This window comes from Oncorhynchus gorbuscha, linkage group LG13 (assembly GCF_021184085.1).
Source record: "Oncorhynchus gorbuscha isolate QuinsamMale2020 ecotype Even-year linkage group LG13, OgorEven_v1.0, whole genome shotgun sequence".
Classification (NCBI taxonomy): domain Eukaryota; kingdom Metazoa; phylum Chordata; class Actinopteri; order Salmoniformes; family Salmonidae; genus Oncorhynchus; species Oncorhynchus gorbuscha.
Window position 1 is genome coordinate 95,822,621 of NC_060185.1, and position 21,123 is coordinate 95,843,743.

The 21,123-nt window shown below is 43.7% G+C and overlaps 1 protein-coding gene across 16 annotated transcripts in view; it reads right to left on the bottom strand.

Moving 5' to 3' along the window:
* Positions 1–12,900: 12,900 nt before the first annotated feature.
* The window catches only part of LOC123993754 (neuroblast differentiation-associated protein AHNAK-like), a 45,742-nt gene continuing 37,519 nt past the window's right edge, over positions 12,901–21,123 (bottom strand). For 7 of the 16 annotated variants that reach the window (XM_046296210.1, XM_046296207.1, XM_046296208.1 and 4 more), the window contains one exon: positions 12,901–20,267. In XM_046296210.1, the coding sequence (XP_046152166.1) occupies positions 14,125–20,267 (6,143 nt within the window). In that variant the 3' untranslated portion in view covers positions 12,901–14,124. Of the gene's footprint in view, positions 20,808–21,123 lie in introns of all 16 variants that reach the window. The other 9 variants (XM_046296216.1, XM_046296214.1, XM_046296222.1 and 6 more) reach the window with 9 other exon arrangements.

Here is a 21,123-nt window from a genome sequence, read left to right on the forward strand (position 1 = left end):
TATAGGGAATAGGGTTCTGGTCTAAAGTAGTGCACTATATAGGGAATAGGGTTCTGGTCTAAAGTAGTGCACTATATAGGGAATAGGGTTCTGGTCTAAAGTAGTGCACTATATAGGGAATAGGGTTCTGGTCTATAGTAGTGCACTATATAGGGAATAGGGTTCTGGTCTAAAGTAGTGCACTATATAGGGAATAGGGTTCTGGTCTAAAGTAGTGCACTATATAGGGAATAGGGTTCTGGTCTAAAGTAGTGCACTATATAGGGAATAGGGTTCTGGTATATAGTAGTGCACTATATAGGGAATAGGGTTCTGGTCTAAAGTAGTGCACTATATAGGGAATAGGGTTCTGGTCTATAGTAGTGCACTATATAGGGAATAGGGTTCTGGTCTAAAGTAGTGCACTATATAGGGAATAGGGTTCTGGTCTAAAGTAGTGCACTATATAGGGAATAGGGTTCTGGTCTATAGTAGTGCACTATATAGGGAATAGGGTTCTGGTCTAAAGTAGTGCACTATATAGGGAATAGGGTTCTGGTCTAAAGTAGTGCACTATATAGGGAATAGGGTTCTGGTCTAAAGTAGTGTACTATATAGGGAATAGGGCTCTGGTCTAAAGTAGTGCACTATATAGGGAATAGGGTTCTGGTCTAAAGTAGTGCACTATATAGGGAAATAGGTCTCTGGTCTAAAGTAGTGCACTATATAGGGAATAGGGTTCTGGTCTAAAGTAGTGCACTATATAGGGAATAGGGTTCTGGTCTAAAGTAGTGCACTATATAGGGAATAGGGTTCTGGTCTAAAGTAGTGCACTATATAGGGAATAGGGTTCTGGTCTAAAGTAGTGCACTATATAGGGAATAGGGTTCTGGTCTAAAGTAGTGTACTATATAGGGAATAGGGCTCTGGTCTAAAGTAGTGCACTATATAGGGAATAGGGTTCTGGTCTAAAGTAGTGCACTATATAGGGAAATAGGTCTCTGGTCTAAAGTAGTGCACTATATAGGGAATAGGACTCTGGTCTAAAGTAGTGCACTATATAGGAAATAGGGTTTTGGTCTAAAGTAGTGCACTATATAGGGAATAGGGCTCTGGTCTAAAGTAGTGCACTATATAGGGAATAGGGGCCACTAGGGCTCTGGTCTAAAGTAGTGCACTATATAGGGAATAGGGGCCACTAGGGCTCTGGTCTAAAGTAGTGCACTATATAGGGAATAGGGTCCCATTTGGAAGGTCATGAGAGACAGGTCTACATTTATGAGAAGATTACATTTCATGTTCCGTTTCTGTCTGAGCCTGCAGCTGAGGTTTTTCCTTGAAACAATAGGAGGACATTTAGTAATATTTGTGGACGACCAAGCCAAGGCAAGGACATAGGACAGTGGGAGTGTCTTTGAGCTCCTGTCAGACACGGTAATGATTTAAGTTATGAGTGAAAAAATGTTCCTAGATTAAATGATAGAGTCTCTTACGGCAAATCAAGCATCACATCACAGAATATAGCACTTTCTTTGGGGCGACAGGGTACCCTAGTGGTTGGAGCTTTGGACTAGTAGCCAGAAGGTTGCAAGTTCAAATCCCCGAGCTGACAAGGTACAAATCTGTCGTTCTGCCCTTGAACAAGGCAGTTAACCCACTGTTCCAAGGCCATCATTGAAAATAAGAATTTGTTCGTAACTGTCTTGCCTAGTTAAATAAAATATAATGAGTTTATTACCTGTTATTACCTGTTAAAGGAATCCTGCTGGTTATTGCAGTCTTATATCTGGAAGCCTCTAAGTCTTCTAAATCCGCACTACTACAAGTCCCCAATGAAATGTCCCATTGTGTTTTATTCCTCCTCTTTAGCTTTCCTTCACAAAGGAAAAGAGCACTTTCTTTTCTTTTTTTTAAGGAATTCCTGAAGAGTTCCTTCCTCTGTGCTGCCTCAGCAACAATTACATTCAAACAACCAGGAACAGGGAAGACTTCCTGAAAACCTCCAAAACACAATGGTAGGCTACACTACATACTACTGTGTCCCAAATAATACCCTATCACCTACTGTAGCCGATGTGAGAAAGACCTTTAAACAGGTCAACATTCACAAGGCCACAGGGCTAGATGGATTACCAGGACGTGTACTCCGATCATGCGCTGACCAACTGGCAAGTGTCTTCACTGACATAATCAACCTCTCCCTGTCTGTAACACCAACATGTTTTGAGCAGACCACCACAGTCCCTGTGCCCAAGAACGCCAAGGTAACCTGCCTAAATGACTACCGACCTGTAGCACTCATGTCTGTAGCCATGAAATGCTTTGGAAGGCTGGTCATGGCTCACATCAACACCATCATCCCAGAATCCCTAGACCCACTCCAATTTGCATACCACCCCAACACATCCACAGATGACACAATATCTACTGCACTCCACACTGCCCTTTCCCACCTGGACAAAAGGAACACCTATGTGAGAATGCTATTCATTGATTACAGCTCAGTTTTCAACACCATAGTGCCTTCAAAGCTCATCACTAAGCTAAGGACCCTGGGACTTAACACCTCCCTCTGCAACTGGATCCTGGACTTCCTGATGGGCCGGCTCCCAGGTGGTAAGGGTAGTAAACAACACATCTGTCACCCTCCCCCCCCCGCAATAAGACTCCTGAATAGCTAATAAAATGGCTGCCCATACTATTTGCATAGTCCGGGTAGACATTTTTATGCTTCTGCTACTCTGTGTTAATAATCTATTCTGCCCTACCAAGAAAGAAGGCAGTAACTACTCTTAGCGTGGAACTGAGAAAAATGGCTTTTATTTACCTTGGTTGTCACGGTAACTTTATACAGTTACTGCTACACATTTTCTCCTGAACACAACACAATAGAGGCGGGATACTTGTCCACGTGATTAAGCATGTATTGAATGTAGCAAAATAAAATATGAACAAATGAGCAGTTACTGCCTTTTTGCTTGGTAGGGCAGTATGCACAGCCACTTTACATCTACCTACATGCACATATTACCTCATTACCCTCGACTAACCTGTACCCCCTGCACATTGACTCTGTACCGGTACCCCCTGTATATAGCCTCATTTACATTACATTTAAGTAATTGGGCAGACGCTCTTATCCAGAGCAACTTACAAATTGGTGCATTCACCTTATGACATCCAGTGGAACAGTCACTTTACAATAGTGCATCTAAATCTTAAAGGGGGGGGGGTGAGAGGGATTACTTATCCTATCCTAGGTATTCCTTAAAGAGGTGGGGTTTCAGGTGTCTCCGGAAGGTGGTGATTGACTCCGCTGTCCTGGCGTCGTGAGGGAGTTTGTTCCACCATTGGGGGGCAGAGCAGCAAACAGTTTTGACTGGGCTGAGCGGGAGCTGTACTTCCTCAGTGGTAGGGAGGCGAGCAGGCCAGAGGTGGATGAACGCAGTGCCCTTGTTTGGGTGTAGGGCCTGATCAGAGCCTGGAGGTACTGAGGTGCCGTTCCCCTCACAGCTCCGTAGGCAAGCAACATGGTCTTGTAGCGGATGCGAGCTTCAACTGGAAGCCAGTGGAGAGAACGGAGGAGCGGGGTGACGTGAGAGAACTTGGGAAGGTTGAACACCAGACGGGCTGCGGCGTTCTGGATGAGTTGAAGGGGTTTAATGGCACAGGCAGGGAGCCCAGCCAACAGCGAGTTGCAGTAATCCAGACGGGAGATGACAAGTGCCTGGATTAGGACCTGCGCCGCTTCCTGTGTGAGGCAGGGTCGTACTCTGCGGATGTTGTAGAGCATGAACCTACAGGAACGGGCCACCGCCTTGATGTTGGTTGAGAACGACAGGGTGTTGTCCAGGATCACGCCAAGGTTCTTAGCGCTCTGGGAGGAGGACACAATGGAGTTGTCAACCGTGATGGCGAGATCATGGAACGGGCAGTCCTTCCCCGGGAGGAAGAGCAGCTCCGTCTTGCCGAGGTTCAGCTTGAGGTGGTGATCCGTCATCCACACTGATATGTCTGCCAGACATGCAGAGATGCGGTTTTTGACGCCACCTGGTCATCAGAAGGGGGAAAGGAGAAGATTAGTTGTGTGTCGTCTGCATAGCAATGATAGGAGAGACCATGTGAGGTTATGACAGAGCCAAGTGACTTGGTGTATAGCGAGAATAGGAGAGGGCCTAGAACAGAGCCCTGGGGGACACCAGTGGTGAGAGCGCGTGGTGAGGAGACAGATTCTCGCCACGCCACCTGGTAGGAGCGACCTGTCAGGTAGGACGCAATCCAAGCATGGGCCGCGCCGGAGATGCCCAACTCGGAGAGGGTGGAGAGGAGGATCTGATGGTTCACAGTATCGAAGGCAGCCGATAGATCTAGAAGGATGAGAGCAGAGGAGAGAGAGTTAGCTTTAGCAGTGCGGAGCGCCTCCGTGATACAGAGGAGAGCAGTCTCAGTTGAATGACTAGTCTTGAAACCTGACTGATTTGGATCAAGAAGGTCATTCAGAGAGAAATAGCGGGAGAGCTGGCCAAGGACGGCACGTTCAAGAGTTTTGGAGAGAAAAGAAAGAAGGGATACTGGTCTGTAGTTGTTGACATCGGAGGGATCGAGTGTAGGTTTTTTCAGAAGGGGTGCAACTCTCGCTCTCTTGAAGACGGAAGGGACGTAGCCAGCGGTCAGGGATGAGTTGATGAGCGAGGTGAGGTAAGGGAGAAGGCCTCCACATTGATTCTGTACCGTAACACACTGAATATAACCTCCACATTGACTCTGTACGGTAACACCCTGTATATAACCTCCACATTGACTCTGTACCGTAACACCCTGTATATAGCCTCCACATTGACTCTGTACCGTAACACCCTGTATATAGCCTCCACATTGACTCTGTACCGTAACACCCTGTATATAGCCTCCACATTGACTCTGTACCGTAACACCATGTATATAGCCTCCACATTGACTCTGTACCGTAACACCCTGTATATAGCCTCCACATTGACTCTGTACGGGTACCCCTGTATATAGCCTCCTCAATGACTCTGTACCGTAACACCCTGTACATAGCCTCCACATTGACTCTGTACCGTAAAACCCTGTATAGAGCCTCCACATTGACTCTGTACCGGTACCCCCCTGTACATAACCTCCACATTGACTCTGTACCGTAACACCCTGTATATAGTCTCCACATTGACTCTGTACCGTAACACCCTGTATATAGTCTCCGCATTGACTCTGTATCGTAACACCCTGTATATAACCTCCACATTGACTCTGTACCGTAACACCCTGTATATAACCTCCACATTGACTCTGTACCGTAAAACCCTGTATATAGCCTCCACATTGACTCTGTACCGGTACCCCCTGTATATAGACTCCACATTGACTCTGTACCGTAACACCCTGTATATAACCTCCACATTGACTCTGTACCGAAACACCCTGTATATAGCCTCCACACTGACTCTGTACCATAACACCCTGTATATAACCTCCACATTGACTCTGTACCGTAACACCCTGTATATAACCTCCACTTTGACTCTGTACCGGTACCCCCTGTATATAGCCTCCACATTGACTCTGTACCGGTACCCCCTGTATATATCCTCCACATTGACTCTGTACCGTAACACCCTGTATATAGCCTCCACATTGACTCTGTACCGGTACCCCCTGTATATAGCCTCCACATTGACTCTGTACCGGTACCCCCTGTATATATCCTCCACATTGACTCTGTACCGTAACACCCTGTATATAGCCTCCACATTGACTCTGTACCATAACACCCTGTATATAGCCTCCACATTGACTCTGTACCATAACACCCTGTATATAGCCTCCACATTGACTCTGTACCGGTACCCCCTGTATATAGCCTCCACATTGACTCTGTACCGGTACCCCCTGTACATAACCTCCACATTGACTCTGTACCGTAACACCCTGTATATAGTCTCCACATTGACTCTGTACCGTAACACCCTGTATATAGTCTCCACATTGACTCTGTATCGTAACACCCTGTATATAACCTCCACATTGACTCTGTACCGTAACACCCTGTATATAACCTCCACATTGACTCTGTACCGTAACACCCTGTATATAACCTCCACATTGACTCTGTACCGTAACACCCTGTATATAGTCTCCACATTGACTCTGTACCGTAACACCCAGTATATAGCCTCCACATTGACTCTGTACCGTAACACCCTGTATATAGTCTCCACAGTGACTCTGTACCGTAACACCCTGTATATAACCTCCACATTGACTCTGTACCGTAACACCCTGTATATAACCTCCACATTGACTCTGTACCGTAACACCCTGTATATAACCTCCACATTGACTCTGTACCGTAACACCCTGTATATAACCTCCACATTGACTCTGTACCGAAACACCCTGTATATAGCCTCCACACTGACTCTGTACCATAACACCCTGTATATAACCTCCACATTGACTCTGTACCGTAACACCCTGTATATAACCTCCACTTTGACTCTGTACCGGTACCCCCTGTATATAGCCTCCACATTGACTCTGTACCGGTACCCCTGTATATATCCTCCACATTGACTCTGTACCGTAACACCCTGTATATAGCCTCCACATTGACTCTGTACCGGTACCCCCTGTATATAGCCTCCACATTGACTCTGTACCGGTACCCCCTGTATATATCCTCCACATTGACTCTGTACCGTAACACCCTGTATATAGCCTCCACATTGACTCTGTACCATAACCCCTGTATATAGCCTCCACATTGACTCTGTACCATAACACCCTGTATATAGCCTCCACATTGACTCTGTACCGGTACCCCCTGTATATAGCCTCCACATTGACTCTGTACCGGTACCCCCTGTACATAACCTCCACATTGACTCTGTACCGTAACACCCTGTATATAGTCTCCACATTGACTCTGTACCGTAACACCCTGTATATAACCTCCACATTGACTCTGTACCGTAACACCCTGTATATAGCCTCCACATTGACTCTGTACCGTAACACCCTGTATATAACCTCCACATTGACTCTGTACCGTAACACCCTGTATATAGTCTCCACATTGACTCTGTATCGTAACACCCTGTATATAGCCTCCACATTGACTCTGTACCGTAACACCCTGTATATAGTCTCCACAGTGACTCTGTACCGTAACACCCTGTATATAACCTCCACATTGACTCTGTACCGTAACACCCTGTATATAACCTCCACATTGACTCTGTACCGGTACCCCCTGTATATAACCTCCACATTGACTCTGTACCGTAACACCCTGTATATAACCTCCACATTGACTCTGTACCGTAACACCCTGTATATAACCTCCACATTGACTCTGTACCGTAACACCCTGTATATAGCCTCCACATTGACTCTGTACCGTAACACCCTGTATATAGCCTCCACATTGACTCTGTACCGTAACACCCTGTATATAACCTCCACATTGACTCTGTACCGTAACACCCTGTATATAACCTCCACATTGACTCTGTACCGTAACACCCTGTATATAGTCTCCACATTGACTCTGTACCGTAACACCCAGTATATAGCCTCCACATTGACTCTGTACCGTAACACCCTGTATATAGTCTCCACAGTGACTCTGTACCGTAACACCCTGTATATAACCTCCACATTGACTCTGTACCGTAACACCCTGTATATAACCTCCACATTGACTCTGTACCGTAACACCCTGTATATAACCTCCACATTGACTCTGTACCGTAACACCCTGTATATAACCTCCACATTGACTCTGTACCGAAACACCCTGTATATAGCCTCCACACTGACTCTGTACCATAACACCCTGTATATAACCTCCACATTGACTCTGTACCGTAACACCCTGTATATAACCTCCACTTTGACTCTGTACCGGTACCCCCTGTATATAGCCTCCACATTGACTCTGTACCGGTACCCCCTGTATATATCCTCCACATTGACTCTGTACCGTAACACCCTGTATATAGCCTCCACATTGACTCTGTACCGGTACCCCCTGTATATAGCCTCCACATTGACTCTGTACCGGTACCCCCTGTATATATCCTCCACATTGACTCTGTACCGTAACACCCTGTATATAGCCTCCACATTGACTCTGTACCATAACCCCCTGTATATAGCCTCCACATTGACTCTGTACCATAACACCCTGTATATAGCCTCCACATTGACTCTGTACCGGTACCCCCTGTATATAGCCTCCACATTGACTCTGTACCGGTACCCCTGTACATAACCTCCACATTGACTCTGTACCGTAACACCCTGTATATAGTCTCCACATTGACTCTGTACCGTAACACCCTGTATATAACCTCCACATTGACTCTGTACCGTAACACCCTGTATATAGCCTCCACATTGACTCTGTACCGTAACACCCTGTATATAACCTCCACATTGACTCTGTACCGTAACACCCTGTATATAGTCTCCACATTGACTCTGTATCGTAACACCCTGTATATAGCCTCCACATTGACTCTGTACCGTAACACCCTGTATATAGTCTCCACAGTGACTCTGTACCGTAACACCCTGTATATAACCTCCACATTGACTCTGTACCGTAACACCCTGTATATAACCTCCACATTGACTCTGTACCGGTACCCCCTGTATATAACCTCCACATTGACTCTGTACCGTAACACCCTGTATATAACCTCCACATTGACTCTGTACCGTAACACCCTGTATATAACCTCCACATTGACTCTGTACCGTAACACCCTGTATATAGCCTCCACATTGACTCTGTACCGTAACACCCTGTATATAGCCTCCACATTGACTCTGTACCGTAACACCCTGTATATAACCTCCACATTGACTCTGTACCGTAACACCCTGTATATAACCTCCACATTGACTCTGTACCGTAACACCCTGTATATAGTCTCCACATTGACTCTGTACCGTAACACCCTGTATATAGTCTCCACATTGACTCTGTACCGTAACACCCTGTATATAGTCTCCACAGTGACTCTGTACCGTAACACCCTGTATATAACCTCCACATTGACTCTGTACCGTAACACCCTGTATATAGTCTCCACAGTGACTCTGTACCGTAACACCCTGTATATAACCTCCACATTGACTCTGTACCGTAACACCCTGTATATAACCTCCACATTGACTCTGTACCGTAACACCCTGTATATAACCTCCACATTGACTCTGTACCGTAACACCCTGTATATAACCTCCACATTGACTCTGTACCGTAACACCCTGTATATAGTCTCCACATTGACTCTGTACCGTAACACCCTGTATATAGTCTCCACATTGACTCTGTACCGTAACACCCTGTATATAGTCTCCACAGTGACTCTGTACCGTAACACCCTGTATATAACCTCCACATTGACTCTGTACCGTAACACCCTGTATATAACCTCCACATTGACTCTGTACCGCAACACCCTGTATATAACCTCCACATTGACTCTGTACCGTAACACCCTGTATATAACCTCCACAGTGACTCTGTACCGTAACACCCTGTATATAGCCTCCACATTGACTCTGTACCGTAACACCCTGTATATAGCCTCCACATTGACTCTGTACCGTAACACCCTGTATATAGTCTCCACATTGACTCTGTACGGGTACCCCTGTATATAACCTCCACATTGACTCTGTACCGTAACACCCTGTATATAACCTCCACATTGACTCTGTACCGTAACACCCTGTATATAACCTCCACATTGACTCTGTACCGTAACACCCTGTATATAACCTCCACATTGACTCTGTACCGAAACACCCTGTATATAGCCTCCACACTGACTCTGTACCATAACACCCTGTATATAACCTCCACATTGACTCTGTACCGTAACACCCTGTATATAACCTCCACTTTGACTCTGTACCGGTACCCCCTGTATATAGCCTCCACATTGACTCTGTACCGGTACCCCCTGTATATATCCTCCACATTGACTCTGTACCGTAACACCCTGTATATAGCCTCCACATTGACTCTGTACCGGTACCCCCTGTATATAGCCTCCACATTGACTCTGTACCGGTACCCCCTGTATATATCCTCCACATTGACTCTGTACCGTAACACCCTGTATATAGCCTCCACATTGACTCTGTACCATAACCCCCTGTATATAGCCTCCACATTGACTCTGTACCATAACACCCTGTATATAGCCTCCACATTGACTCTGTACCGGTACCCCCTGTATATAGCCTCCACATTGACTCTGTACCGGTACCCCCTGTACATAACCTCCACATTGACTCTGTACCGTAACACCCTGTATATAGTCTCCACATTGACTCTGTACCGTAACACCCTGTATATAACCTCCACATTGACTCTGTACCGTAACACCCTGTATATAGCCTCCACATTGACTCTGTACCGTAACACCCTGTATATAACCTCCACATTGACTCTGTACCGTAACACCCTGTATATAGTCTCCACATTGACTCTGTATCGTAACACCCTGTATATAGCCTCCACATTGACTCTGTACCGTAACACCCTGTATATAGTCTCCACAGTGACTCTGTACCGTAACACCCTGTATATAACCTCCACATTGACTCTGTACCGTAACACCCTGTATATAACCTCCACATTGACTCTGTACCGGTACCCCCTGTATATAACCTCCACATTGACTCTGTACCGTAACACCCTGTATATAACCTCCACATTGACTCTGTACCGTAACACCCTGTATATAACCTCCACATTGACTCTGTACCGTAACACCCTGTATATAGCCTCCACATTGACTCTGTACCGTAACACCCTGTATATAGCCTCCACATTGACTCTGTACCGTAACACCCTGTATATAACCTCCACATTGACTCTGTACCGTAACACCCTGTATATAACCTCCACATTGACTCTGTACCGTAACACCCTGTATATAGTCTCCACATTGACTCTGTACCGTAACACCCTGTATATAGTCTCCACATTGACTCTGTACCGTAACACCCTGTATATAGTCTCCACAGTGACTCTGTACCGTAACACCCTGTATATAACCTCCACATTGACTCTGTACCGTAACACCCTGTATATAGTCTCCACAGTGACTCTGTACCGTAACACCCTGTATATAACCTCCACATTGACTCTGTACCGTAACACCCTGTATATAACCTCCACATTGACTCTGTACCGTAACACCCTGTATATAACCTCCACATTGACTCTGTACCGTAACACCCTGTATATAACCTCCACATTGACTCTGTACCGTAACACCCTGTATATAGTCTCCACATTGACTCTGTACCGTAACACCCTGTATATAGTCTCCACATTGACTCTGTACCGTAACACCCTGTATATAGTCTCCACAGTGACTCTGTACCGTAACACCCTGTATATAACCTCCACATTGACTCTGTACCGTAACACCCTGTATATAACCTCCATATTGACTCTGTACCGCAACACCCTGTATATAACCTCCACATTGACTCTGTACCGTAACACCCTGTATATAACCTCCACATTGACTCTGTACCGTAACACCCTGTATATAACCTCCACATTGACTCTGTACCGTAACACCCTGTATATAGTCTCCACATTGACTCTGTACCGTAACACCCTGTATATAGTCTCCACATTGACTCTGTACCGTAACACCCTGTATATAACCTCCACATTGACTCTGTACCGTAACACCCTGTATATAACCTCCACATTGACTCTGTACCGTAACACCCTGTATATAGTCTCCACATTGACTCTGTACCGTAACACCCAGTATATAGCCTCGCTATTGTTATATTGTTGTTTAGAATTTTTTATATTGTTGATATTTATTTCATATTATTTCAGTTTATTTAGTAAATACTTTCTTAACACTTATTTTTCTTATAACTGCATTGTTATATTGTTGTTTAGGGGCCTGTAAGCATTTCACTGTGAGGTCTACTACACCTGTTGTATTCAGCATTTCACTGTAAGGTCTACTACACCTGTTGTATTCAGCATTTCACTGTAAGGTCTACTACACCTGTTGTATTCAGCATTTCACTGTAAGGTCTACCTACACCTGTTGTATTCAGCATTTCACTGTAAGGTCTACTACACCTGTTGTATTCAGCATTTCACTGTAAGGTCTACCTACACCTGTTGTATTCAGCATTTCACTGTAAGGTCTACTACACCTGTTGTATTCAGCATTTCACTGTAAGGTCTACCTACACCTGTTGTATTCAGCATTTCACTGTAAGGTCTACTACACCTGTTGTATTCAGCATTTCACTGTAAGGTCTACCTACACCTGTTGTATTCAGCATTTCACTGTAAGGTCTACCTACACCTGTTGTATTCAGCATTTCACTGTAAGGTCTACCTACACCTGTTGTATTCAGCATTTCACTGTAAGGTCTACTACACCTGTTGTATTCAGCATTTCACTGTAAGATCTACCTACACCTGTTGTATTCAGCATTTCACTGTAAGATCTACCTACACCTGTTGTATTCAGCATTTCACTGTAAGATCTACCTACACCTGTTGTATTCAGCATTTCACTGTAAGATCTACCTACACCTGTTGTATTCAGCATTTCACTGTAAGGTCTACTACACCTGTTGTATTCAGCATTTCACTGTAAGATCTACCTACACCTGTTGTATTCAGCAGTTCACTGTAAGATCTACCTACACCTGCCCCCGTACCCTGAAGGCCCTCGGTGTGATTTCCTCACAGACTTTTCCTTCGTATGGGATTTTCCATGTTGTATATTTGCTGTATGTCTAAACACATTAGGTTGTGTAATATCATTGGTAACTATGGGGTGAGGATGAGGAAGACGGTGTTATGAAATAAATCAGGGACAATTGGTATCTTAACCGTTTATTAGATTTATTTTGCAGAATGAAACACAATTGATCCAAATAGTATTCAAAACTCCCAACTCCATCAAATAAAAGAGAAAATTTTCATCTTTCGTTCTCTGTTATTAACATTGCAGATATTTGTTTACCTATAAAAGGTGCAACAACAAAAAGAATACAGCGTGACTCTTTATTCATGATAGTCATATATTTTCTTTAGTATAACCAAAACACCAGAGACTTACATTAAGTGAGACAGTGAGGGAGAGAAATAGAGAGACATTGAGAGAGAGAGAGTGATCCATCTGAATGTAAGACAATGTCTTCGTTAAAAAACACAATTTGCTTTATTTATATTTATACTTTCTTACTTTTTTTATACTTTATAATTTATACTTTCCTTATTCTGTTTCTTTACATTACATCTCTTGATTGTACAAGAATAAAACAATTAAAAAATACAAATGGATTCTTCATCATACGTTATTTTGTCATTTGTCATTTGAGTAGAATTCTAATTAAAGGTGTTGAAGGGAAAAATTGACAAATAGTAGTAATCAAATGGATGTAAAAAAAAATATATTAAAAAATAAAAATAAAATTAAAAAGGACATTCTCTCTCTCTCTCTCTCTCAAAGATTAACAACAGCTGTTCATAGAGTTGATAGAGTACATAAACATTGCTTTTATTTTCAATGATGGTCTCTAATAGCATTGTCACTCTTGATAGAATGTTATACAGGGCCCTGCTCTATGTTGAGTAAATATGCTTCTGCAACGATTATATATCCAAAGCTTCAAAACAAATGTAAATCATTACATACATTAAAAACGAAAAGTAGTTGTTGTCTGTGTATATAAACATACTTTTCTTCAAAATAACAAACTAAACTATGTTTGTGCAATAGACCCCGTCTGGATACAAAAATACCACAGCTAATCTTAACTAAATGCATTTTTAAAAGAATGCAATGCAACACTTGGACTAAACATGTGAGGCACTATTGGTATGAATTTGGTGAGATGGTAATAAGTTCAATAAATTTTGACTATGTACAAAAGACAATACTTAATAATACAATACAATACAGATTCATCTTATTTACAGTTAAATTGTAGTCTGAACAATGTCATCTACCCCATAAGTTTAAAAACTTGAGCAGATAGGGGTGTTGTGTACATGGAACAGACAATTGGGTTGTAGTTAATAATTATCCTCACAATTCATCATTTCTTTGGTGACACAGACAACTCGAGTTTTGGGAAACGGAAACCACCTCTAGACCCACTGTCACTGCTAGAGGATGAAGAGATTCTAGACTTTTTGGAGGGTAGAGATACACCACTTGCCTCAACTCTCTCTTCACTATCTTCACCCAGTCGCACTTCATATGAGCCCTTTGACTTTGAGCCAAAACCACCAAAGGTGCCAAACTTTAACTTCTTTCCTTTCACCTTGGCCCTCCCAACATCTACAGAGATGTCGCCACCCTCAGCACTTAAGTGACTTGAGGGGGAAGACACAGCCAGATCTCCCTCGTCACTCGCCACAGAGGAAGACCGATGCCTTGATTTCTTCAAAAGATCCAGTGAGGCTGATTTGCTCTTAGGGGACACACTATGCCCAGATCCTCCCTCTACAGACAACTTGCCACTTACTAACTCCCCATGACTTAAACTCAACTCTTTGGAGCCCTTAACACCGCCACCGGCTCCCAGTTCTGCGTCCGGCCCCTGAAAGCTAAGATCTACTGCACTACCTCCCTTTGCTTTTGACTTGCCAAAACCGAACCTTGGCATCTTGACCTTTACTTTCTCACCACTGTGCAGCTCCAGGCTCGGAGAACTACCACTAACCGAAGGAGCCTGCACATCAATCTTTCCACCCCTCACTGTTGCCCCTGCCCCTGCTCTTGATCCTGCATCAACATCTTCTCCCATCTCTGGCCCATGGTACTTTGGAACATTGATTTTGGGGAATGATACGTGTCCCTCTGGGAAATGTAGTCCACTGTATCCTGAAACATTTGAGTCAACATCTACTCTTCCTCCCCCTCCTCCAATATCTATCTTAGGACCTTTTAAATCTCCTGAAAGGCTTGCCTCTCCTTTCAGATTTTTCCTGTTCACATTTACATCAACATCAGGTACATTCACCTGGGGCCCTTTGATTTTCATCCCTGGAAATTTTATGTTAGACTTAGTTTTTACATCTGGGACTTGCACGTTTAGATCTGGTGCCTCAATATTGGCTTGTAGACTCCCAGATGACAAGCCACCAGACAGAGAGCCATCACCTTTAACTTTGGGAGATTTTACATCAAATTCCACATCAGGGAAATGAAGTTTTCCAAAGAAAGGTTTCTTTACTTTTGCTCCTTTCAGGTGAAGCTCAGGAGAGTCAACATCTAAATCTACACCTGATGTTTCAAGGTCAATATCTACATCATGTTTCTTTGCTTTCCCTTTGATTTTGGGCAGTTTGAATTTACCTTTCTTTCCTTTGACATGAACGTCAACATCAGGGGCTTCTAGACTACTGTCGACCTCTGGCAAATTAACATTTAATTTGGGGCTCTTTCCTCCCATATGGATCTTTGGTGCTTTGAATTTAGGTCCTTTGATATTTGCATCCCCTAGGTTAAGGTCAACCTCAGGTGCCTTCACATCCATATTCAGTTCAGGCCCTTCAACTTCAGGTGACCTAATACCAAATGTGGGACCTTTGAACTTAGGAAACTTAACATCTGGTTTGTCAAAACTGAAACTGGGACTTCCCATATCAAGGGATCCACCGGACAACTTAGCATCAGGGCCTCTGAGGTTGAGATCTGGACCTTTAATGTCAATTTTGGGAGCCTTGAGGTCAATATCAGCTTTAGGTAGGTTGCAATCAATATCTGGACCCTCAAGTTTGGGACCTTTGAATCCAAACGAAGGCATCTTCATCTTTGGCATCTTAAATCCTCCTGAACCTTCAATGTCAACATCTGGACCTTCAATGTCTACTTTGGGTGCTTTGAGGTTTCCTGATATATCCAGATCTCCCTTCATCTTTGGACCTTTCAGGTTGAAGTCCATGTCAGGCATTGATATGTTTGGTCCAGATATTGATGGCATCTTGAATTTCGGCCCTTTGATTTTACCATCTGGACCTTCAATGTCTAGGTTTGGACCTTTGATGTCTCCTTCAATCTTGGGGACTGAAACATTCACATCTCCCTTCATCTTTGGACCTTTCAGGTTGAAGTCCATGTCAGGCATTGAGATGTTTGGTCCTGATATTGATGGCATCTTGAATTTCGGCCCTTTGATTTTACCATCTGGACCTGCAATGTCAATTTCTGGACCTTCAATGTCAATGTCGCCTTTAGGTAGATTGACATCAAAATCTCCCTCAACTTTGGGTCCTTTGATTCCAAACGAAGGCATCTTCATCTTTGGCATCTTAAATCCTCCTGAACCTTCAATGTCAACATCTGGACCTTCAATGTCTACTTTGGGTGCCTTGAGGTTTCCTGAGATATCCAGATCTCCCTTCACCTTTGGACCTTTCAGGTTGAAGTCCACATCAGGCATAGAGATCTTTGGTCCAGATATTGATGGCATCTTGAATTTCGGTCCTTTGATTTTACCATCTGGACCTGCAATGTCAATTTCTGGACCTTCAATGTCAATGTCGCCTTTAGGTAGATTGACATCAAAATCTCCCTCAACTTTGGGTCCTTTGAATCCAAACGAAGGCATCTTCATCTTTGGCATCTTAAATCCTCCAGAACCTTCAATGTCAACATCTGGACCTTCAATGTCTACTTTGGGTGCCTTGAGGTTTCCTGAGATATCCAGATCTCCCTTCATCTTTGGACCTTTCAGGTTGAAGTCCATGTCAGGCATTGAGATGTTTGGACCAGATATTGATGGCATCTTGAATTTCGGCCCTTTGATTTTACCATCTGGACCTTCAATGTCTACGTTTGGACCTTTGATGTCTCCCTCGATCTTGGGGACTGAAACATTCACATCTCCTTTCACCTTTGGACCTTTCAGGTTGAAGTCCACATCAGGCATAGAGATCTTTGGTCCAGATATTGATGGCATCTTGAATTTCGGTCCTTTGATTTTACCATCTGGACCTGCAATGTCAATTTCTGGACCTTCAATGTCAATGTCGCCTTTAGGTAGATTGACATCAAAATCTCCCTCAACTTTGGGTCCTTTGATTCCAAACGAAGGCATCTTCATCTTTGGCATCTTAAATCCTCCTGAACCTTCAATGTCAACATCTGGACCTTCAATGTCTACTTTGGGTGCTTTGAGGTTTCCTGAGATATCCAGATCTCCCTTTGCCTTTGGACCTTTCAGGTTGAAGTCCACATCAGGCATAGAGATCTTTGGTCCAGATATTGATGGCATCTTGAATTTCGGCCCTTTGATTTTACCATCTGGACCTTCAATGTCAATTTCTGGACCTTCAATGTCAATGTCGCCTTTAGGTAGATTGACATCAAAATCTCCCTCAACTTTGGGTCCTTTGATTCCAAACGAAGGCATCTTCATCTTTGGCATCTTAAATCCTCCTGAACCTTCAATGTCAACATCTGGACCTTCAATGTCTACTTTGGGTGCTTTGAGGTTTCCTGAGATATCCAGATCTCCCTTCACCTTTGGACCTTTCAGGTTGAAGTCCACATCAGGCATAGAGATCTTTGGTCCAGATATTGATGGCATCTTGAATTTCGGTCCTTTGATTTTACCATCTGGACCTAAAATGTCAATTTCTGGACCTTCAATGTCAATGTCGCCTTTAGGTAGATTGACATCAAAATCTCCCTCAACTTTGGGTCCTTTGAATCCAAACGAAGGCATCTTCATCTTTGGCATCTTAAATCCTCCAGAACCTTCAATGTCAACATCTGGACCTTCAATGTCTACTTTGGGTGCTTTGAGGTTTCCTGATATATCCAGATCTCCCTTCACCTTTGGACCTTTCAGGTTGAAGTCCATGTCAGGCATTGAGATGTTTGGTCCAGATATTGATGGCATCTTGAATTTCGGCCCTTTGATTTTACCATCTGGACCTTCAATGTCTACGTTTGGACCTTTGATGTCTCCTTCGATCTTGGGGACTGAAACATTCACATCTCCTTTCACCTTTGGACCTTTCAGGTTGAAGTCCATGTCAGGCATTGAGATGTTTGGTCCTGATATTGATGGCATCTTGAATTTCGGCCCTTTGATTTTACCATCTGGACCTGCAATGTCAATTTCTGGACCTTCAATGTCAATGTCGACTTTAGGTAGATTGACATCAAAATCTCCCTCAACTTTGGGTCCTTTGAATCCAAATGAGGGCATCTTCATCTTTGGCATCTTAAATCCTCCTGAACCTTCAATGTCAACATCTGGACCTTCAATGTCTACTTTGGGTGCCTTGAGGTTTCCTGACAGATCCAGATCTCCCTTCATCTTTGGACCTTTCAGGTTGAAGTCCATGTCAGGCATTGAGATGTTTGGTCCTGATATTGATGGCATCTTGAATTTCGGCCCTTTGATTTTACCATCTGGACCTTCAATGTCTACGTTTGGACCTTTGATGTCTCCCTCGATCTTGGGGACTGAAACATTCACGTCTCCTTTCACCTTTGGACCTTTCAGGTTGAAGTCCACATCAGGCATAGAGATCTTTGGTCCAGATATTGATGGCATCTTGAATTTCGGTCCTTTGATTTTACCATCTGGACCTGCAATGTCAATTTCTGGACCTTCAATGTCAATGTCGCCTTTAGGTAGATTGACATCAAAGTCTCCCTCAACTTTGGGTCCTTTGATTCCAAACGAAGGCATCTTCATCTTTGGCATCTTAAATCCTCCTGAACCTTCAATGTCAACATCTGGACCTTCAATGTCTACTTTGGGTGCTTTGAGGTTTCCAGAGATATCCAGATCTCCCTTCACCTTTGGACCTTTCAGGTTGAAGTCCACATCAGGCATAGAGATCTTTGGTCCAGATATTGATGGCATCTTGAATTTCGGCCCTTTGATTTTACCATCTGGACCTTCAATGTCAATTTCTGGACCTTCAATGTCAATGTCGCCTTTAGGTAGATTGACATCAAAGTCTCCCTCAACTTTGGGTCCTTTGATTCCAAACGAAGGCATCTTCATCTTTGGCATCTTAAATCCTCCTGAACCTTCAATGTCAACATCTGGACCTTCAATGTCTACTTTGGGTGCTTTGAGGTTTCCTGAGATATCCAGATCTCCCTTCACCTTTGGACCTTTCAGGTTGAAGTCCACATCAGGCATAGAGATCTTTGGTCCAGATATTGATGGCATCTTGAATTTCGGTCCTTTGATTTTACCATCTGGACCTGCAATGTCAATTTCTGGACCTTCAATGTCAATGTCGCCTTTAGGTAGATTGACATCAAAATCTCCCTCAACTTTGGGTCCTTTGAATCCAAACGAAGGCATCTTCATCTTTGGCATCTTAAATCCTCCAGAACCTTCAATGTCAACATCTGGACCTTCAATGTCTACTTTGGGTGCTTTGAGGTTTCCTGATATATCCAGATCTCCCTTCACCTTTGGACCTTTCAGGTTGAAGTCCATGTCAGGCATTGAGATGTTTGGTCCTGATATTGATGGCATCTTGAATTTCGGCCCTTTGATTTTACCATCTGGACCTTCAATTTCTACGTTTGGACCTTTGATGTCTCCCTCGATCTTGGGGACTGAAACATTCACGTCTCCTTTCACCTTTGGACCTTTCAGGTTGAAGTCCACATCAGGCATAGAGATCTTTGGTCCAGATATTGATGGCATCTTGAATTTCGGTCCTTTGATTTTACCATCTGGACCTGCAATGTCAATTTCTGGACCTTCAATGTCAATGTCGCCTTTAGGTAGATTGACATCAAAATCTCCCTCAACTTTGGGTCCTTTGAATCCAAACGAAGGCATCTTCATCTTTGGCATCTTAAATCCTCCAGAACCTTCAATGTCAACATCTGGACCTTCAATGTCTACTTTGGGTGCTTTGAGGTTTCCTGATATATCCAGATCTCCCTTCACCTTTGGACCTTTCAGGTTGAAGTCCATGTCAGGCATTGAGATGTTTGGTCCAGATATTGATGGCATCTTGAATTTCGGCCCTTTGATTTTACCATCTGCACCTTCAATGTCTAGGTTTGGACCTTTGATGTCTCCTTCGATCTTGGGGACTGAAACATTCACATCTCCTTTCACCTTTGGACCTTTCAGGTTGAAGTCCATGTCAGGCATTGAGATGTTTGGTCCTGATATTGATGGCATCTTGAATTTCGGCCCTTTGATTTTACCATCTGGACCTGCAATGTCAATTTCTGGACCTTTAATGTCAATTTTGGGAGCCTTGATGTCAATGTCAGCTTTAGGTAGGTTGACATCAATATCTGGACCCTCAAGTTTGGGACCTTTGAATCCAAACGAAGGCATCTTCATCTTTGGCATCTTAAATCCTCCTGAACCTTCAATGTCAACATCTGGACCTTCAATGTCTACTTTGGGTGCCTTGAGGTTTCCTGACAGATCCAGATCTCCCTTCATCTTTGGACCTTTCAGGTTGAAGTCCATGTCAGGCATTGAGATGTTTGGTCCTGATATTGATGGCATCTTGAATTTCGGCCCTTTGATTTTACCATCTGGACCTTCAATGTCCATTTCTGGACCTTCAATGTCAATGTCGCCTTTAGGTAGATTGACATCAAAATCTCCCTCAACTTTGGGTCCTTTGATTCCAAACGAAGGCATCTTCATCTTTGGCATCTTAAATCCTCCTGAACCTTCAATGTCAACATCTGGACCTTCAATGTCTACTTTGGGTGCTTTGAGGTTTCCTGAGATATCCAGATCTCCCTTCACCTTTGGACCTTTCAGGTTGAAGTCCACATCAGGCATAGAGATCTTTGGTCCAGATATTGATGGCATCTTGAATTTCGGTCCTTTGATTTTACCATCTGGACCTGCAATGTCAATTTCTGGACCTTCAATGTCAATGTCGCCTTTAGGTAGATTGACATCAAAATCTCCCTCAACTTTGGGTCCTTTGAATCCAAACGAAGGCATCTTCATCTTTGGCATCTTAAATCCTCCAGAACCTTCAATGTCAACATCTGGACCTTCAATGTCTACTTTGGGTGCTTTGAGGTTTCCTGATATATCCAGATCTCCCTTCACCTTTGGACC